Source organism: Tupaia chinensis, unplaced genomic scaffold, assembly GCF_000334495.1.
Source record: "Tupaia chinensis unplaced genomic scaffold, TupChi_1.0 Scaffold000532_1, whole genome shotgun sequence".
In the NCBI taxonomy this organism is placed as follows: Eukaryota; Metazoa; Chordata; class Mammalia; order Scandentia; family Tupaiidae; genus Tupaia; species Tupaia belangeri.
Window position 1 is genome coordinate 8,786,443 of NW_006160045.1, and position 16,950 is coordinate 8,803,392.

The following is a 16,950-nucleotide window of genomic DNA, read 5'->3' on the forward strand; positions in this document are numbered from 1 at the left end:
ATAGGTAAACAAGTAATTGGTACTAGCAGTTGTATTCAGTTTACTTAAATGAATCTATACTGAGATTCAGATGAAAATACCTTGTGTTGCTTGACTTAGTGCTTTTTTGCGGATCCTCCCCTTTTGGTCTCTTATTCCACCTTATTTACGCCTTTTGCATTAGACTCTACCCATAAGGACGGGAAACCTCTGTAGTTTCTTGCTCCCAGTAATACCACCAATTGTCGATTGACTTCTGGGCTGGGTAAGCCTGGTTTACATGGCTGTGTGGGGTATTTAGCACATGTAGGTATCATCAGTTCAAAGTTTGTTTGTTTGTTTTACAGTGAACAGAGTATCTGTCAGGCCAGAGCTGCCGTGATGGTTTACGATGATGCCAATAAGAAGTGGGTGCCAGCTGGTGGCTCAAACGGGGTCAATTTCATATATATCACCATACAGGCAACAACACGTTCAGAGTGGTGGGCAGGAAGATTCAGGACCATCAGGTAAGGGTCTATTAGCATATATTTAAAGGTGATCAAGTATTACAAAAGGACTTGGCATATTTAGTAAAATTAAGTAGTGCTTTTAAAACTAATCAAAATATGGTCTCTAAGTGTCAGTGGTTTTTCGACTTTATGATGGTGTGAGAGCAATGCGTATTCAGTAAGAAATAGTACTTTTGGGGCCGCAGGTGGCATAGTAGTTAAGGTGCTGGATTCGCACATGGCCAAGCACTGATCAGAGTCCTGGTCCTGGTGGCTTGAAAATTGTGCCTTGTGTGTATATGGATTCCCAAAATTTCATGGGGATAGTAGAGGAGAAGGGATAGTGGCATGGCCATACCCCTAGGGGGTAACTTCTCACTTTCCCTCTCGCCGTCTCTCTCTGGTGAGCTCATTTGTCCTAGGTTAAAAACCTTTAAAAAAAAGAAAAATAGTGCTTTGAATTTTGATTTTTCTCCAGTGTGCTGTGTTCAATAACATGAACTATTCAACACTTAGTTATAAAATAGTCTTGTGTTAGATAATTTTGCACAACAATAAGTTAATATTAGTATTCTGAGTACATTTAAGGTAGTCTAGGCTATGGTGTTTGGTAGTTTCATTGTATTAAATGCATTTTCAACTTAAGATGTTTTCAATTTATGTTGAGGACATAACTCCCTGGTAAATTAAGCAGCTGTAGTCGCTAGGAAAGATTAAGTGTAAGTTTCTCTCTCTACTCTTTCTACCATTTATTAACCTCGAATTTAGTTGAAGATTTAGAATTAATTATACAGAAATGTAAGCAGGAGTTTTTCTATTATGAACATTTATTAAATCATCTGGCCTTTTCTTTAGCTACTGTTTGGAATCTGAAGTAAATTTAGGGCAAACAAAAATGAAATACTACAGAGGACAGTGGGTTGTGTGGTGATTGAATCAACTAGATCCCACATGGCCAACTGAGTGGTTCGAGTCCCAGACCTGGTGGCTTGAGAAACACTCCTAGCACATGTTTGTGTGTGTGTGTGCCCAAGGTCTCAAAGGGAGAAGAGGAGAAGGGATTGTGGTGTAGTCATCTCTCTGCGGTTTCTTTCTCACTGTCCCTCTCTCTCTGTCTTGATCTCTCTGATGAATATATGTGTCCTATAGCAAAACTAAAAACCAAACGAACAGACAAAAAATAAAGTGAAATACTATTTAAGTAGCAGATTGTATGTTTATAGAATGTATGTTGGGGTATGGGACTAGAGGTAGGAGTCAAACATGTCAATAGTTTCAGAAAATACTGTTACTTTTTTAAAAATAATTATTTCATTTTATTTATTCATTCATTTTTTTTTTTTTTTCAAATTTGACCAGAGAGAGACAGATGTTGAGAGTGAGAGAGAGAGGAAGCAAGAAAGCAAGCCACCAGATTCAGGACTTGAACCCTGGTTAGCCATGTGGGAGTATCCAGCACCTTAACCACCACGCCACCTGCTGGTCCCATTTATATATGACAGAAAAGTATTAAGGTTGCTCAGATAGCCTCTTGCAGTTCATATCTGTAATGACAACCATGCTTTTAGTAATTCTGCTGGATTTCCTAGAAAGTAGCTGGATTATTTGATTACTTGGGCCTTAATAGATCTGGAACACTACACAGAGGAAAAATGAACAGTTTCAATAGCATTAACTATATACTAATAGCAATAACTTTTATACAGAGTAGATTTACGGAATACTTTTAAAAAAGTGTTTTTCATGGATGTTGGAATCAACTTGTATTAAAATCTTCCTGCTACACATACAGCAAAAATGTAAGAAATTTTCTTCTCCAGTCAGCTGAGCTCTTCTTACTAGAGTAAGGTAGAACCCCAGGTTTCTAGGAAGCATGATAGTGTAGTGAGTGAACAGATGCTGTACTGGCCTTAGGTTTTATGTTGGTAGTAGCTAGGAACTTCGATTTGTCATACATGAATACAGGGACTGTGGGCCTATGAGAAGGTGGGCTTTGAAACTGATACCTCTGGAAAAAATGGAACTCCTAGGTGACTGTACTCCATAAAGAGTACTAAGACACTCCTACCCATGTGAGGAGGCAAAGGAGCTTGTTGCTGTATGAGTTGGTTTAGGAGCTCTCCTTACAAGTGAGAAACTCCTTCACTTAATTCAACTCCAGCCAAGAAATTGTAAAAAAAAACACCAGTTACAGGCCAGTGAAACTCATGAGGGACTAGGTAAAACCATGTTCGTTATTCCTCTGTCAGTCTGCAGAAAGAGCAATTAACTGAATTTACCAACGTAACACAAATACCTGGCCTGCCCCTCTTTTTGCCGTCTCAGGCCCCCTTCTTTCTTTGTCTCTTCCCTGTGACCCTCGCCCTTTACACTCCTGTCCCCTCCCTGGGCGCTCTCCTTTTTCTCTGTGCTCCAGTGTCCCTGCTGTGTGGCACGGCCTTTCTCCAGTATCGCCTCTCTGTATCAAGAGCCTCCGCCATTCCATTGGTTGTCTGGGTTGTGCTTGAGTGTTTTCTCTCTCTTTGTCTTTCTTCTAGCAGAGTGTTCCAGCAGTGAATTGCTGTGTGGCACGGCCTTTCTCCAGTATCCCCTCTCTGTATCAAGAGCCTCCGCCATTCCATTGGTTGTCTGGGCTGTGCTTGAGTGTTTTCTCTCTGTCTTTCTTCTAGCAGAGTGTTCCAACAGTGAATTAGGCCAGAAACAAACCAAATACTTTCTAATATTCTATTATAGAATATTGTTGAACATTCTTAATATAGCATTCCAAATTAATAACTGTAAAATAAATACATTTTTGGTAAATTTGGCAAGCTCTGGTCATTTTACAGTACACTGATGAACAATCAATATAAATAAAAGTGTTGAGAATAAAGGAAATGAGTATTTAAAAATAATTAGAAAGGAATTTAAGGCAGGAAATTTTCATACAAAATGCTAACATTTTTATTCATAAAAGAATTAAACTACTGTATGACTGATTCTGACAGCATGTTTCTTAAAATGTTTGGAAATTTAAAATCATGCTTCTAAATCATTTGTGACACTAAAATGAAATCATTATGAAGATGAAAGAATTTTTAGAAAATAAAATATTACATGAAGAAACCTGGGGGCACCTTAAGCTATCTTTAGATGAATAAGTCTTAACTCATTTAATAGAAAAAAGAAAAGAAAAAATATGAGCTTAACCCAAAGAAAGCAGAAGAAAATACTAAAAAGAAATTACTTAAGTAAAAATAAAGAAATCATTAATATAAAAGCTGCTTCATTGAATAGATAAGCTAGACAAATAGGCAGATTCCAACAAAAAAAGCCAAAAGGCAATAAACAATATTAGGATTGAAAAATGAATACCACTGTAGTTACAGCGAGGAAATAAAAATTTCAAAAAACTTTATGCCAAGGAATGGGCCATTTTGTAGAAAAACAAAATTTTCTGAATCTGACAAAAAAGTAGAAAAACATAATATGCCTATAATAATTAATAAATCAATAGTTAATAATCCACTCCCAAATTTAAAAGAAAATGATTCAGTGGGAGTTCAGAATATCTACAAATGAAATCTAAAAATCTCAGTATTACCTGTTTTATGCAAACTGTTATAGAGAATGGTATTTTATAAGGCAAATATAGTTTTGATACCTAAAACATAGAAGAACAGCTTGAGAGACGAAAATTATATTTCAATTTCAATAATGAATATACACAAGATAGAAAAATCCTCAATAAGATACTAGCAACCCAAATGTAGTAATGTACACCAAAAACAAAACAAAACAAAACAATACAAAAGACTACCTCTTCACCACCTAGGACTTTTCTTTATCTCAATAACGTAAGGATAGTTTTGTTTTGTTTTGAGAGGTGTGTGGTTTTTTTTTTTTAAGAGGTTTTTGCTATAGGGTGCATGCGCTCGCTAGACAGAGATAGACAGAAAGCGAGAACTCACTCACCCGCGTGGATGGCCACGCCGCAATCCCTTCGCCTTCATTGTCCTCTCGGGATCTTGGGCACGCATGCACACGCGCCTGGCGTGAGTTTTAAGTCACTGGGTCCGGGACGCGAACCGTGGTCGACTACATGGAAGAGCACACCTAGGTTAGACAAACCTAACTTTTTTTTAGAGAGAGAAATTTTTGCTATAGGATACTTGCGAGACAGAGAGACAGAAAGCAAGAAGTCACCCCTCAGTGGGGGTGACCACGCTGCAATCCCTTCTCCTCCATTCTCCTCTCAGGATCTTGGGCACGCATGCACACGCGTCCGGAGTGAGTTTTAAGCTGCCGGGTCAGGGACTAGAACTGCGGTTGACTACGTGGAAGTCCAGCAACATAGCCATTATGCTAATTGCTGCTTCCTGTAAAGATAGTTACACAGTAGATAATCTACTGATGTAATTTGCCAGGAATAAACTTATAAAAAAAAACAAAGAGATTCGGAAAGAGCATTTGATAAAGTTGAAATTGACACACAATAATTCCGAGAATATCAAGCAGAAGAATGAGTTTTCCTAACCTGATAAGAGTAGATAATGTAAGCGTGCAACAAACATCTGATAGGATGAAACAATGTCAGGAGTGTTTCCATTAAACTTATTATTAAGTTAAAGATTGCACTTTTAATCACTTTTACCTCGTGTTGCAGAGGAAGTTCTAGAGAACCTAGCAATACAAAGATAAAGAAATAGAAACTGTAAAGATTGATCATGAAGGAACAGGTGGCCTTATTCACCAGTGATATAATTGTTATGTAAAAAAGCCTCAACTGTATCTGCAGTTAAATGATTAGAATTCATAAGGATGTTCAGCAAGATTGTTGGATGCAAAATCAGTTTATAAAAATCCATAATTGGGAACCAGCAGTTAGCGTAATGGCTATGTTGCTGGACTCCCACGTATTCAGTCGCGGTTTGCGTCCTGGACCCGGTGGCTTAAAACTCATGCCGGGTGCCTGTGCGTGCGTGCCCAAGATCCCGAGAGGAGAATGGAGGAGAAGGGATTGCGGCGTGACCATCCCCCCGGGGGTGATTTCTCACTTTCTGTCTCTATGTCTCTCTCTGTCTGTCTAGCGAGCGCACGCACCCTATAGTAAAAATCCATAACTGGGCCACCAGGTGGCATGGCAGTAGTTAAAGTGCTGGACCCTCCCACGTGGCCAGCAATGGTTTGAGTCCCCAACCTGGTGACTTGAAAATTACACTGGGTGCATGTACATGCATGTCAAAGATCCCCAGGAGGAGAAAGGAGAAGGGATCCCAGCATGACCATCCTCCTAGGGTTGATTTTTCCCTTTCCCTCTTAATGTCTCTCTCCAGTGAGTGCACCCACCCTGTGGCAAAAATCTAAAAAAACTAAAATATAAAATATTTTTGTATAACTAGCAATAAAGAGAAAATGCAATTTTATAAAAATAGTCCTTAAAAATTATAGCATTTAGCCTCAGAATAAGTCTAGTAAATTATTGGTTTCCCCTCATTCCAAGGTTTATTGTTGCATTTCATAATGGTTATCAGTCTAAGTGGAAAACATTATTACAGTTTTTTAAACACCAGAACTTTCTGTAGTAATAGCTATTTAAAGTCACTCTCCATTTATTTGTAAAACTGAATTTGTACAAATTATATAAATATATATTGTATTAAATATTCTGTTTTCCTGCTTAACAGTTATTAAGTGCTTATTATGTCCTAGGTCCTGTGCTTAGGTTTATGTAGATAACAGAGCTCCTGGCATTGAAGGAAAGATACTGTAAAGAATGGGGAGATTAAGTGTGTAAGCAGAGAAGTGCAATTTAATGTTTCAGTTATGGTAAATGTAAATCGTAGCACAGAGAGGCCGTAAAAGTCATCATTTCGTAGAGAAGATACGGAAAAGGGTCATTAATGACTTCATAGGTAGATAAGGTACTGAGCCAAATCACGAGAAGGAGGAGGTATTCACTGCCCTGCTGACTCTGTTAAGATCAGGCTGAAAATGGACAGACACGTGTAGGGTGGAGCATCACCACCAGTCTAGACTCAGGCTTATCAGATCTAAAGCACAGAATTTAGGATTATTATGAAGTTCAGGCTTGACAGCATGCCCAGTAGCTATTCAGTGATTAGTTATTATTAAGTGAAGATGTGTGTTTCTGTTTCACTTTTTTTTTTTTTTGAAGAGAGAGATTTTTTGCTATAAGGAGCCTACACTTCCAGAGAGACAGAGAGATAGAAAGCAAGAAATCGTACCCCAGAGTGGATGGCCATACCACAATCCCTTCTCCTCCATTCTCCTCTTGGGATTTTAGACATGCGTGCACATGGCACCCGGTGTGAGTTTTAAGCCACTGTGTCTGGGACTTGGACTGTGGTCAACTATGTGAGAGTCCAGCAATATAACCATTATGCCATTTGCTGGTCCCCCTGTCTTATTTTTAAAGCTTTTAAAGATTATTTGCATATTTTCTAGCCTCATAGGTTAGGCAAATGGAAGAACTGATTCACTTTGAGCAATTTTTTTAAAAAGAATTATTTATTTTTTTTCCATTATTATGTTAATTTGCCACAGGTTACGTTGTGCATTCACCAGAGACAGACAGAGAGAGAGTGAGAAAGCAAGCCACCAGGTCTGAGACTCTAACGGTGGTCCACCATGTGGCCTTAATCACCATGCTACTTGCCCCAAAGTAAATAAAATTTTTTTAACGAGACTCTAACGGTGATCCACCATGTGGCCTTAATCACCATGGTACTTGCCCCAAAGTAAATAAAATTTTTCATGTTAGAAAAAGTGAATGATTCATATACATGAATGATATGTAATACTAATATTCTGTTACTGAACAGTTAAAAAAAGTAAATGTAACACATCTTTTATTTGCCGTTTTAATTTATTTCTTAATCAAGCAGAGATACAGATTTACCTTAAAATGAGATTTATAATTTTCTGATGGTAGTGAATTTGGGTAGTTTAGGATTTGTAGTAGCTAAAGGTTTGTGGCTCTCTAATATTTAAAAAAATCACATGGTAAGAGGTCATTTTTTTTATTGTGGTAAAATACATATAAAATTTATCATCTTAACCACTTCTTTGGCATCAGCTACATCCACATTGTTGTGTAACCATCACTATCTTCTTTTTTCTTCTTTCTTTTCTCTTTTCTTTTCTTTTCTTTTCTTTTCTTTTCTTTTCTTTTCTTTTCTTTTCTTTTCTTTTCTTTTTCCTCCTCCTCCTCCTCCTTCTTCTTTTTCTTTTTTGTTTTTATTTTTTGGAGCAGTTTTTGCTATAAGGTGCAAGCACTCTCCAGAAAGAGAGAGACAGAGAGCGAGAAATCACCCCCCAGGGGGTATGGCCACACCACAGTCCCTTCTCCATTCTCCTCTCGGGATCTTGGGCACACACGCACACGCACCCGGCATGAGTTCAAGCCACTGGATCCAGGACTTGAACCGCAGTTGACTACATGGGAGTCCAGTGACATAGCCATTACGCTAACTGCTGGTCCCCAAGTGTCATCATATTTTAACGATAAGTTAAAAATCAAGTTTATTGATTGATAGGGCAGCTCTGATAAGCATCTCCCCATACTTCAATCCTCCCCCCAGCCTTCCAACTAACCAAGGTTGCAGGTGTATCTAGTATGTTTTAGATGGATCCAGATCTGAACCTGGGGCCTCCTTTCTGGCTCCAAGTATTAAACAGCAGTACTCAACTGCCTGCACTGCTGTGGCTGGGCCTAAAGATTAAGTTTAGACATTAGTGGATGAAGTAATTTAGGTAGAGCCTCTTTGAGAAAATATTAAAATATATTTGGAGAACTGTAGCAAGAAAAGCTTATGGGTTCATGATCTGAGAAAATAAAGAGCCAGAGAGTATGCCCAGCTTTGGAACTGTTTTTACATAGAGGTATATGTAAGTTTTGAAAAAGCGGACTGCAAAGTTGATTACAGCTTTTGGCACATTCACGGGCGCATACAACAAAAATTACTTTAGAGTTTGCTAATGAAGGGTAGTTGTTAACTTAGTAATAACCTCCTAGGTCATGATTTGGAACCCAGAATCCTCATATCCTAAGAGGAAGTCTGACTCAGAATTAGGCTGGCCTTTTCAAGCACTGAAACCCAGCCTCTAATCATTTCCATCACTGTTTGGATTAAGGTGATTTGAATTTGTTTGAATTTGTTTCCCTAGGTGCTTGCCAGAAGCAAATGGAAATCTTTTTGAAAAATGTAACATTATTTTAGGCCTCAAAGTTTCCATACTTTGCTATACATGATGTCTGGCACTCAATCAAAATAACAAGGCATGCAAGGATACAGCAAGATACTAATAGAATAGACCCCATGGGGATTCATATATTGGAATTATTAGAAATTACTGCTGTTTGCAACTCAGTAATAGATTTTATAACAGATTAGAAATAGTTGAGAAGAAATCATGAGCAGGAATATAGGTCAGAAGAAAATATTCCAACTACAGCTAAGATATCCAATAGAGCATGAGAGAGTACAATATTTTATTGTGAATCAGGAAAATACAAACTGAAACTGCAGTGATACAGTATTTATGCCCACCAGAATTACTAAGGCAATATTTACTGTAATGTTGCATAGTGTATAGAGTTGTGCATGCTGTTGTATACTCCTGCGGAAGTATAAATTGATAGAACCAATTTCGAAAGCTACTTGGCGTTTTCTACTGAAGGTGGATGTACACATGGCCTGTGTACTGCTAGGTATATGCCTAATAAAAACTTGTGCCTGTGTGTACCAGAAGATGTTTAGTAGAATGTTTGTACCATTACTATTTATAGTAGCCCCAAACTGCATATAATCCAAATATTTATTAATGGAAGAATGGGTAAACACAATTCATACAAAGGAATACTGTAGTCCAACGAAAATCAGCAAACCACAACCATATAAAGCAAATAGATGGCTCTCATAAACATACTTTTATGAGAAAGAAGGCAGATATGGTACATATTGTGTAATTCCATTTTGTAAAACCCAGAAAACTAGTTTTAAGTTCCTGGAAATGTGGCTAGTACCTTTTGGAAAGTGGGATGAGTTAAGAAGGGAATTTCTGTTGATCTTCTATTTCTTGATCAAGGTGTTGGATATATAGGACTATTTAAGTTTTATATACTATCTTGTATTTGTAATATTTTAAAAGATGTGTTAATGTGGGATGTAGGGGCCAGCAGTTAGCGTAATGGCTATGTTGCTGAACTCCCATGTAGTCTATTGCGGTTTGAGTCCCGGACCTGGTGGCTTATGCTCATGTTGAGCGCGTTTGCATGTGTGCCCAAGATCCTGAGAAGAGAATTGAGGAGAAGGAATTGTGGCGTGGCCATCCCCCCTGGGGAGTGATTTCTTGCTTTCTATTTCTCTGTCCCTCTCTGTCTTTCTGGTGAGCGCATGCGCCCTATAGCAAAAACCTCTGAACTAAAAAAGTGGGATATAGATTTTCTTTCGTTCAGTTATTTATTTTTTAAGAATTTTTAAAATTTAATTTTATTTATTTCATTTATTTTAATTTGACGAGAGAGAAAGTGAGAAAGCAAGCCACCAGGTCTGGAACTTGAACTGTGATCGGCCAGGTGGGATTGTCCAATGCCTTAACCACCATGCCACCTGCTGGTCTCTGAGTTACTGTTTTAAGCAGACCTTTGTAACCATCAGACAGCCTGATTTTCATCAGACTGATCATATTTTTATAGACTAATGTTACCCTAGACAATTGTTGAAACCATTTTTGCCAAGGTCTGTTAGGGACAGGTTTGAATATATACGAAGAATTTATTTATTCACTTCCTTGATTTTGCCAATAAGTTTAACTTTATAAAATATACTGTCTTTTAGGTCGTGATAAATTGTGCCATTCCTAAAGGGTTGAAGTACAATCAAGCTACACAGACCTTCCACCAGTGGCGAGATGCTAGGCAGGTGTACGGTCTCAACTTCGGCAGCAAGGAGGATGCCAATGTCTTCGCAAGTGCCATGATGCATGCCTTAGAAGTGTTAAATTCACAGGAGACAGGTATGGCCTTCGCGATTTATTGTGTTCTAGAACCGAAGTGCCACGCTTATGTTAAAGCGAATCTTCTTGTCAATTTTTAGATCATATGCTTATTGAATTTCTATTGCTTTCTACAAAACTCTGAACTTTTCTTTGTTGATGAAAAACATAGTGTAGAAGGAGACTCCTGTGAGTTTAATTAGTCTACTAGGTTTTTAAACCTTGACATTTGAAGTTATTTAGTTATGTTCATCTTGCCGTAGAAACTACTTTTGTTGCAAGGGCATGAGGTCTGGAGAAGATACAGTGGATAGGAGGAAGTATGTGTATTTCTCATTATCTTAGTCTTTATGAAGAAACACATATGTTTTGTGAGACACATTTTTCAAGCCACTGCTGAGCCCATAATCTTCAAGTATGACTATCTCCTGTTTCGTCAATAAAAAAATTGATTCTAAAAGTTGCTTAAAGATTTTAGGACTGCCCTCAGGTGGTATGAGCAATGAATTGCATCTCCTCTGACCCTGCAAGGTATTAGTTAGGAAGATACATAGAAATATTCACTTGAAAAAATTCAGTATTTATAGCTGCATTTGTGTCAGGGATGGGCTCATTTTTTGCTTTAAAAATAGAAAAAGAAATGTGCCAGCGTGTGGTTATTTTTTTGAAGAGATTTTCAGAATCAGAAAATAAGTGTTATATATGAAAATAACACAAATATGCTTACTCTTCCTATGTTGTGTAATTGTTTTAATGATACAAATTGCTATAAACAATTTTTATATATATTAGTAGGAAGCAATTATACTCAAATGAAAATTGGATATTTTGCTGAAGGTTTAGCACTTCTAAACCTGTTATAAATATGTTGTTATATTTATTTCGTGCCTTATTCTAAAAAGAATTGAAGCATCTAGCTCGTGTTAATCTATTGGGTTGTCAGAAAAGTCATGATGCATTTTTGCATAGAAAAACATAGAAAAATATGTCATGACTTTTCCAGTGACCCAATAAATGGAATTTTGGAGGAAGAGGACATTTTGGAATCTTACAGAAAATTTGTTGGGCCCTTATATGTTTTTTATTAGATCTGCTTTTGAAGAAATTAATATCTATAAATATTTTTACATGGGTCTCACATTTTATCGATTTTGAGAAAATAAACTGCTGGAACTTCTCTTGGTTTATATCCAGAAAATAGAGTAGGAAAATCTGTATGTCTTGTATGTAGTTCATCTCTGTAGTTTTCTCATAGGTGTCAGTATTTTATCAATATTCTGTAGTAGCTGTAGAAGCACTTTTTATTCACTATAGTGTTTAATATCTTTCATTTTAATGTATTAGTTAATAAATAAGGGAAGGACCAAACTTTCTTTCTTTCTTTTTTTTTTTAAGATTTTTGCCAGAGGGCTCATACACTCACTGGAAAAAGAGAGACAGAGAGAGGGAAAGTGAGAAATCACCCTCCAGGGGGAGATGGCTATGCTGCAATCTCTTCTTCTTCTTTATCCTGTTGGGATTTTGGGAACACATGCACATGACCCAGTGTGATTTTCAAGCCACTGGGCTGGGGACTTAAACTGTGGTCGGCCATGTGGGAGTCCAGTGCTTTAACCACCATGCCACCTGCTCTCCCCATGAAGGGGCCATACTTTGGAGAGTATGTGTGTGACAATATTTGACTTTTCACATTTGGAACAAATTAGCATTATGTTTTTTCTAAACCTTCAAAGAGTGCAGTAATATTAGGAGCTAAACATGACTTATTTGAAGTAGTATAAATTATTGTCCTTCTTGTCATTGATTTAAAAAAAAAAAAGAAAAAAAAAACCTAAATGGGAAGGGCTGGCAGGTGGTGTGGTGGTTAAAGGCACTGGATTCCCACATGGCCAGCTACAGTTTGAATCCTAGACCTGGTGGCTTGCTTTCTTGCTTTCCCTTTTTCTCTCTGGTCAGATTAAAAAATAATAATAACAAATGGAATTAAATAAATGAATAATTCTTAAAAAAATAAAACAACCAAATGGGAAATACTGTTTTTATCTGTGAATAGTCATAGTGCAAATGCCTTCCAAGTACAAATGCTAATTAATATCTTTTTCCTTCTGATCTTGATCTTTTGAAGTACTGAGTCTTAATGAAGAGAGGCTGAGTCAGAATAAGAATCAGAGCCACATTATAGAAGGGCTGGCAGATGAGAATATCTCCCGTCGTTTCAGTAGCTACACAAGCTTTTTGATGTGGTGAACAATATTACTAGGATTCTTGATAATTTTGATACTTCATTCTTTGTCATATTCTCACCCATTAATACCATGGGCTGAGGAAATGAGGTCATGGTGAAAGAAGTTGTTCCATCTTAACCTGTCTCTCTGCATCATGGACAAAGTCACTTGCGAAAAAGCTTTTGATTCTGTGGCTTTTTTTTTAATCAGTGAAAACACAGCATATGAAATGGTTAATCTTGTAAATAGTCTGATATATTTAGTCTGCTTTCATGAATTACTGTAGTTAAACACTAATTTCTGATTTTTGAGGGCGTTAATTGGCTCGGAAATATCAACATGGGAGGGGAGAGAGGTTAAGAATCAAGAGCGTCCTTGGGAAGGGATATAGTTTTTTAAGCAAGTATCCAAGGCAGGACACATGTGTACCCTACCCCAGTATCACTGAGTGAGCACCCTCCCATCTACCCAGTGAAGCCACCTCTAAGCTTGATGGTACCTTCCTCTGCCAAAGCTGTTTCCTTAGGTTCACAGCCAATTCTCTGCTGAAACCATTTGCTGTCTTCCTGCCAAAACCATGTTGAAAAAGCTTAACTGTGTACCCTTTCTCTGAACAAACAATAGCCTGATAAAACTCTGAAGGGAAGCAAAAGAACAAACTTATTCATAAAGGTAAAGCAACTCCAGATAGTCTTAATTGCTTCTTAGTATTTTATCGCTCTTTAAACCATTTTTCTATATTGAACATTTCTATTTATATTTTTTGTTTTTTAGATATTAGTGTTAAAGTTATCCTTTATCTTTTTATTAGTTAATCCTTCTCAGTGATTTTCAGACATTTAAAAGCTAATGCACACCGTTGCTCTAATGAAACCTTTTTTAGAAGCTCAGTGTATAAATGAACCAAGAAATAGAGCTTCTCTGATGAATGTTGAGGTTGGGGCACCCAGCAACTGAGGTACTTACATAATTTGTTAGAGTAAGAATTTGCGAACTACTAACCTCTTTTTGGCAAAACCAATAATCATACAGTTTACCCTTTTTCCTCCCTGACACTTTCCACTGCGGTCTCTGAATCCTTAAGCAATTCTTTAAAATTTGTAAGAACAGTTCTTCTGGAGGCTAGTCATATTGACCTTTACAAGGCCCTCTGTGTATGTGGATGTGCCTTAATATTTCCATTTTTTAATGAAAAGGGTGGGTGGCAAGAATGTTTTCCTTTATTTTGTTTTTAACTTGGTATGCAATTATCTAATATACTGGAAAGTACAGAAGGTGCTAAATACAGTGAGTTATATTTGGAATTAAAGAAAAATACAAAAATCACATGTTTTAACATTTTCGGAAAAAAAAAAAAAACACAAACTGAATTAGTGCTCTTTCTTTTATACCAAATGCTACAGTTTCATCTTTTCCTTTCCTTAATGGAAATGGACTTGATTTTCAAAAAGTATATTACTCAGATTGATGTTTTAAATTTCTGTGTTATTTATTGAGTACATTTATAGATTTTTATAGATAATAGTTATGGATGTTATAAGCCACCAGAATCAATTCTTGTAAAGATTGCATAATCAGCTTTATTTTGTAAAGGCTTAAAATAATTTGAATATAGGAAATAATTGTTTAAAAGTCATATATTAGAAAAGAAAGTGATAAGAAGTCAGGTTATTCTGCCTTTGGTGTTTTTTTTTTTGGTAGTCAATCAAGATCAATTATCTCTTTTAAAAGGAAAAACCTCAAAGTATTTTATCATTAATTAAAGAATTGTTTTTGTTAAATTTTATTTTTTTATCTGTTGAAAATGAGAACATAGTCAAAGGTATTCTCCTTATGGTTGAAATTTTTTTTCAGATTGTACAATAAATATTAAGATTAAATTCATTTAATTCTGGTGAGCTATGCCCTATTGGTTTCAAAATGTTACTTCTTCTACAAGATTAGTTTGTTTAGGAAAGCTGAAAATGAACAACACCAACCAAGATTATCTCTGGGATTCTTTTTAGGTCCAAATTTCTATGATTTTATAGAAGCATTAGTAAAGTACTCCAAACATAGTTATGTCCAGAACCAGAGTTGTTATTCACTGGACACTGTGTCCTCTAAAGCAATTTCCCACCCTCTTCCTTTCTATCACTGGTTAAGAGTACCAGATTCATCAAGGGCCCAAGCTGACACACCAAGTCATCATGTTCAAACACCATTCTCACCTTCAGTCCTGCGTGGTACATCTTACTGATGGTGGTAACAGGTTAAATTCTAAAATCAGACCTGCGTACAGATGCCACCAATGCCACTGTCTAGCTGTGGCCCTTGGAACCAGCTGTGAGCCCCAATCTCATCAGTAAAACAAGAATAATACCACTGTCATTATTTATAAGAGGGCCAGGACCAGCAGTTGGCGTAATAGCTACGTTACTGGACTCCCATGTATTCGATTGTGGATCAGGTCCTGGACCTGGTGGCTTAAAACTCACGCCGGGCGCAAGTGTGTGCGTGCCCAAGATCCCAAGAGGAGAATGGAGGAGAAGGGATTGCGGCGTGGCCGTTCCCCCTGGGGGGGTGATTTCTCGCTTTTTGTCTCTCTTTCTCACTCTGTCTTTCTGGTGAGTGCACACACCCGATAGCAAAAACCTCTGAAAACAAAACAAATCAAAAAAACAAGTAACTTATACGAGGGCCTGTTGAGTGAAATAGACTTTTTGTCTTTTTCAGATAGCCTAGCAAAGAAAACTTGGTAAGTTGTCTACTAGATGGGAATTGATTAGTTCGTATTTTTGTCCCATTAACATAGGTGAGCAGGCTTAGCTTTGCCTGTAACAGGGAAAAGTCTTCTGTCTTTTAAAATTCTTTTTATTTCTGTATTGCATCTTATCTCCTCCTTATGAAGACAACATCATGAAGGGCTGGCATTTATGAATGTGACTTTGCAAAGATTATTTATTTCTGTCATCATTATCATCAGCATCTATACATAAAAGAGAAAAATGTAGGTCTGGTGGCTTTTTTAGTGCTTAATCTGTAGCAATTGCCCAGCAACTAGGCTATAACCACCCTCTATTTAACACTAGTAGACATGGTTGCTGTTTTTCGCTTTGCCTCTTAAAAGTTCATATTTTCTGGGGCTGGCAGGTGGCATGGTGATTAAGGATGCTGGATTCCCATGCTGGACCACCATGGTTTGAGTCCCAGACTTAGTGGCTTGCTTTCTCATTTTCCCTTTCTCTCTCTCGCTCTGTGTGTCTCTGTCTGGTCAAATTAAAAATAATAACAATAATAATATCAAATGGAATAAAATAAATAAATCTTTTAAAAGTTCCTATTTTCTAGTTTTTAGTTATACATTTATGAATTTTCTTTTTGTGATTTTTCACAATTATGTCATAGTATTTATTATATATATATACATATACATGTATATATATGTGTATATATATATAAAATCTATGGGTTATTTATAGTAAGTTACACAAAATTATAACAAATGAAATATAAAACATTTACATTTATGATATTTAGGTTTGTGATTACCACCAGTTTAGAAAGGCTGCTTTAACTTGCTCCTCACTCAAGTTTTATTTTTCTTGAGCATGGAGGTTGTTATATGTTGTGGAACTTAAGGTATCTTGTCCTGCTCCAAGGTGGAAATGATTCAATGACTAAAAGAGGCAGATAACTGGAAGGGTGTTGCCATACAGATGCTATATTCTGTCTTACCTCACATTCTTGTTTCTTTCCTTCTCTGGCAGTTGGGCACCTTACAGGGTATCATCTAATTTAGCTGGTGACTTAGTTGTCTTCATGTTCATTTTACAATGAGCTTGAAATTAAATTCTGTTGCAGTGACCGTAGGATGTGATGATTATTTGTATGCTTTATATTAATTTGCATACAATTACTTTACCTGTATTTATGGATATTCTATCATTTGTTCATACTTGGAGAAGCATTTTGCTGTATGTTAGTCAGATATTCCAATACCTTTGTGTCCATGTTTCCAAATTTAAACAAGTATGAAGAGAGACTTTAATTGAATAGAATCTGTCTTGTTGTCCAGTCATGATAAGAAATGGATTGCAGGAACCAATTTTACTTTGATGAGACTTGTAACTCACAGTAGTGAGACCTCCACAGATTTTACAGTTTAAGTTTGGACATGTGTCTTCCGTGCAGTGGTATACTGTCAGGTTGCCCATATCTGTTCACAAAGAGCATGTGCACACTGGTGCATTGCTTCTGAGTTAACACTGGGCATT

General features: G+C 36.9%; 1 protein-coding gene across 5 annotated transcripts in view; it reads left to right on the forward strand.

The window, feature by feature from the left end:
* Window positions 1–420: 420 nt before the first annotated feature.
* The window catches only part of ENAH (ENAH actin regulator), a gene marked incomplete at its 5' end in the record, with an annotated part of 71,175 nt that continues 54,645 nt past the window's right edge, over window positions 421–16,950 (forward strand). For all 5 annotated transcript variants that reach the window (XM_014591120.2, XM_014591121.2, XM_014591122.2 and 2 more), the window contains 2 exon segments: window positions 421–488; window positions 10,313–10,490. In XM_014591120.2, the coding sequence (XP_014446606.1) occupies window positions 421–488; window positions 10,313–10,490 (246 nt within the window).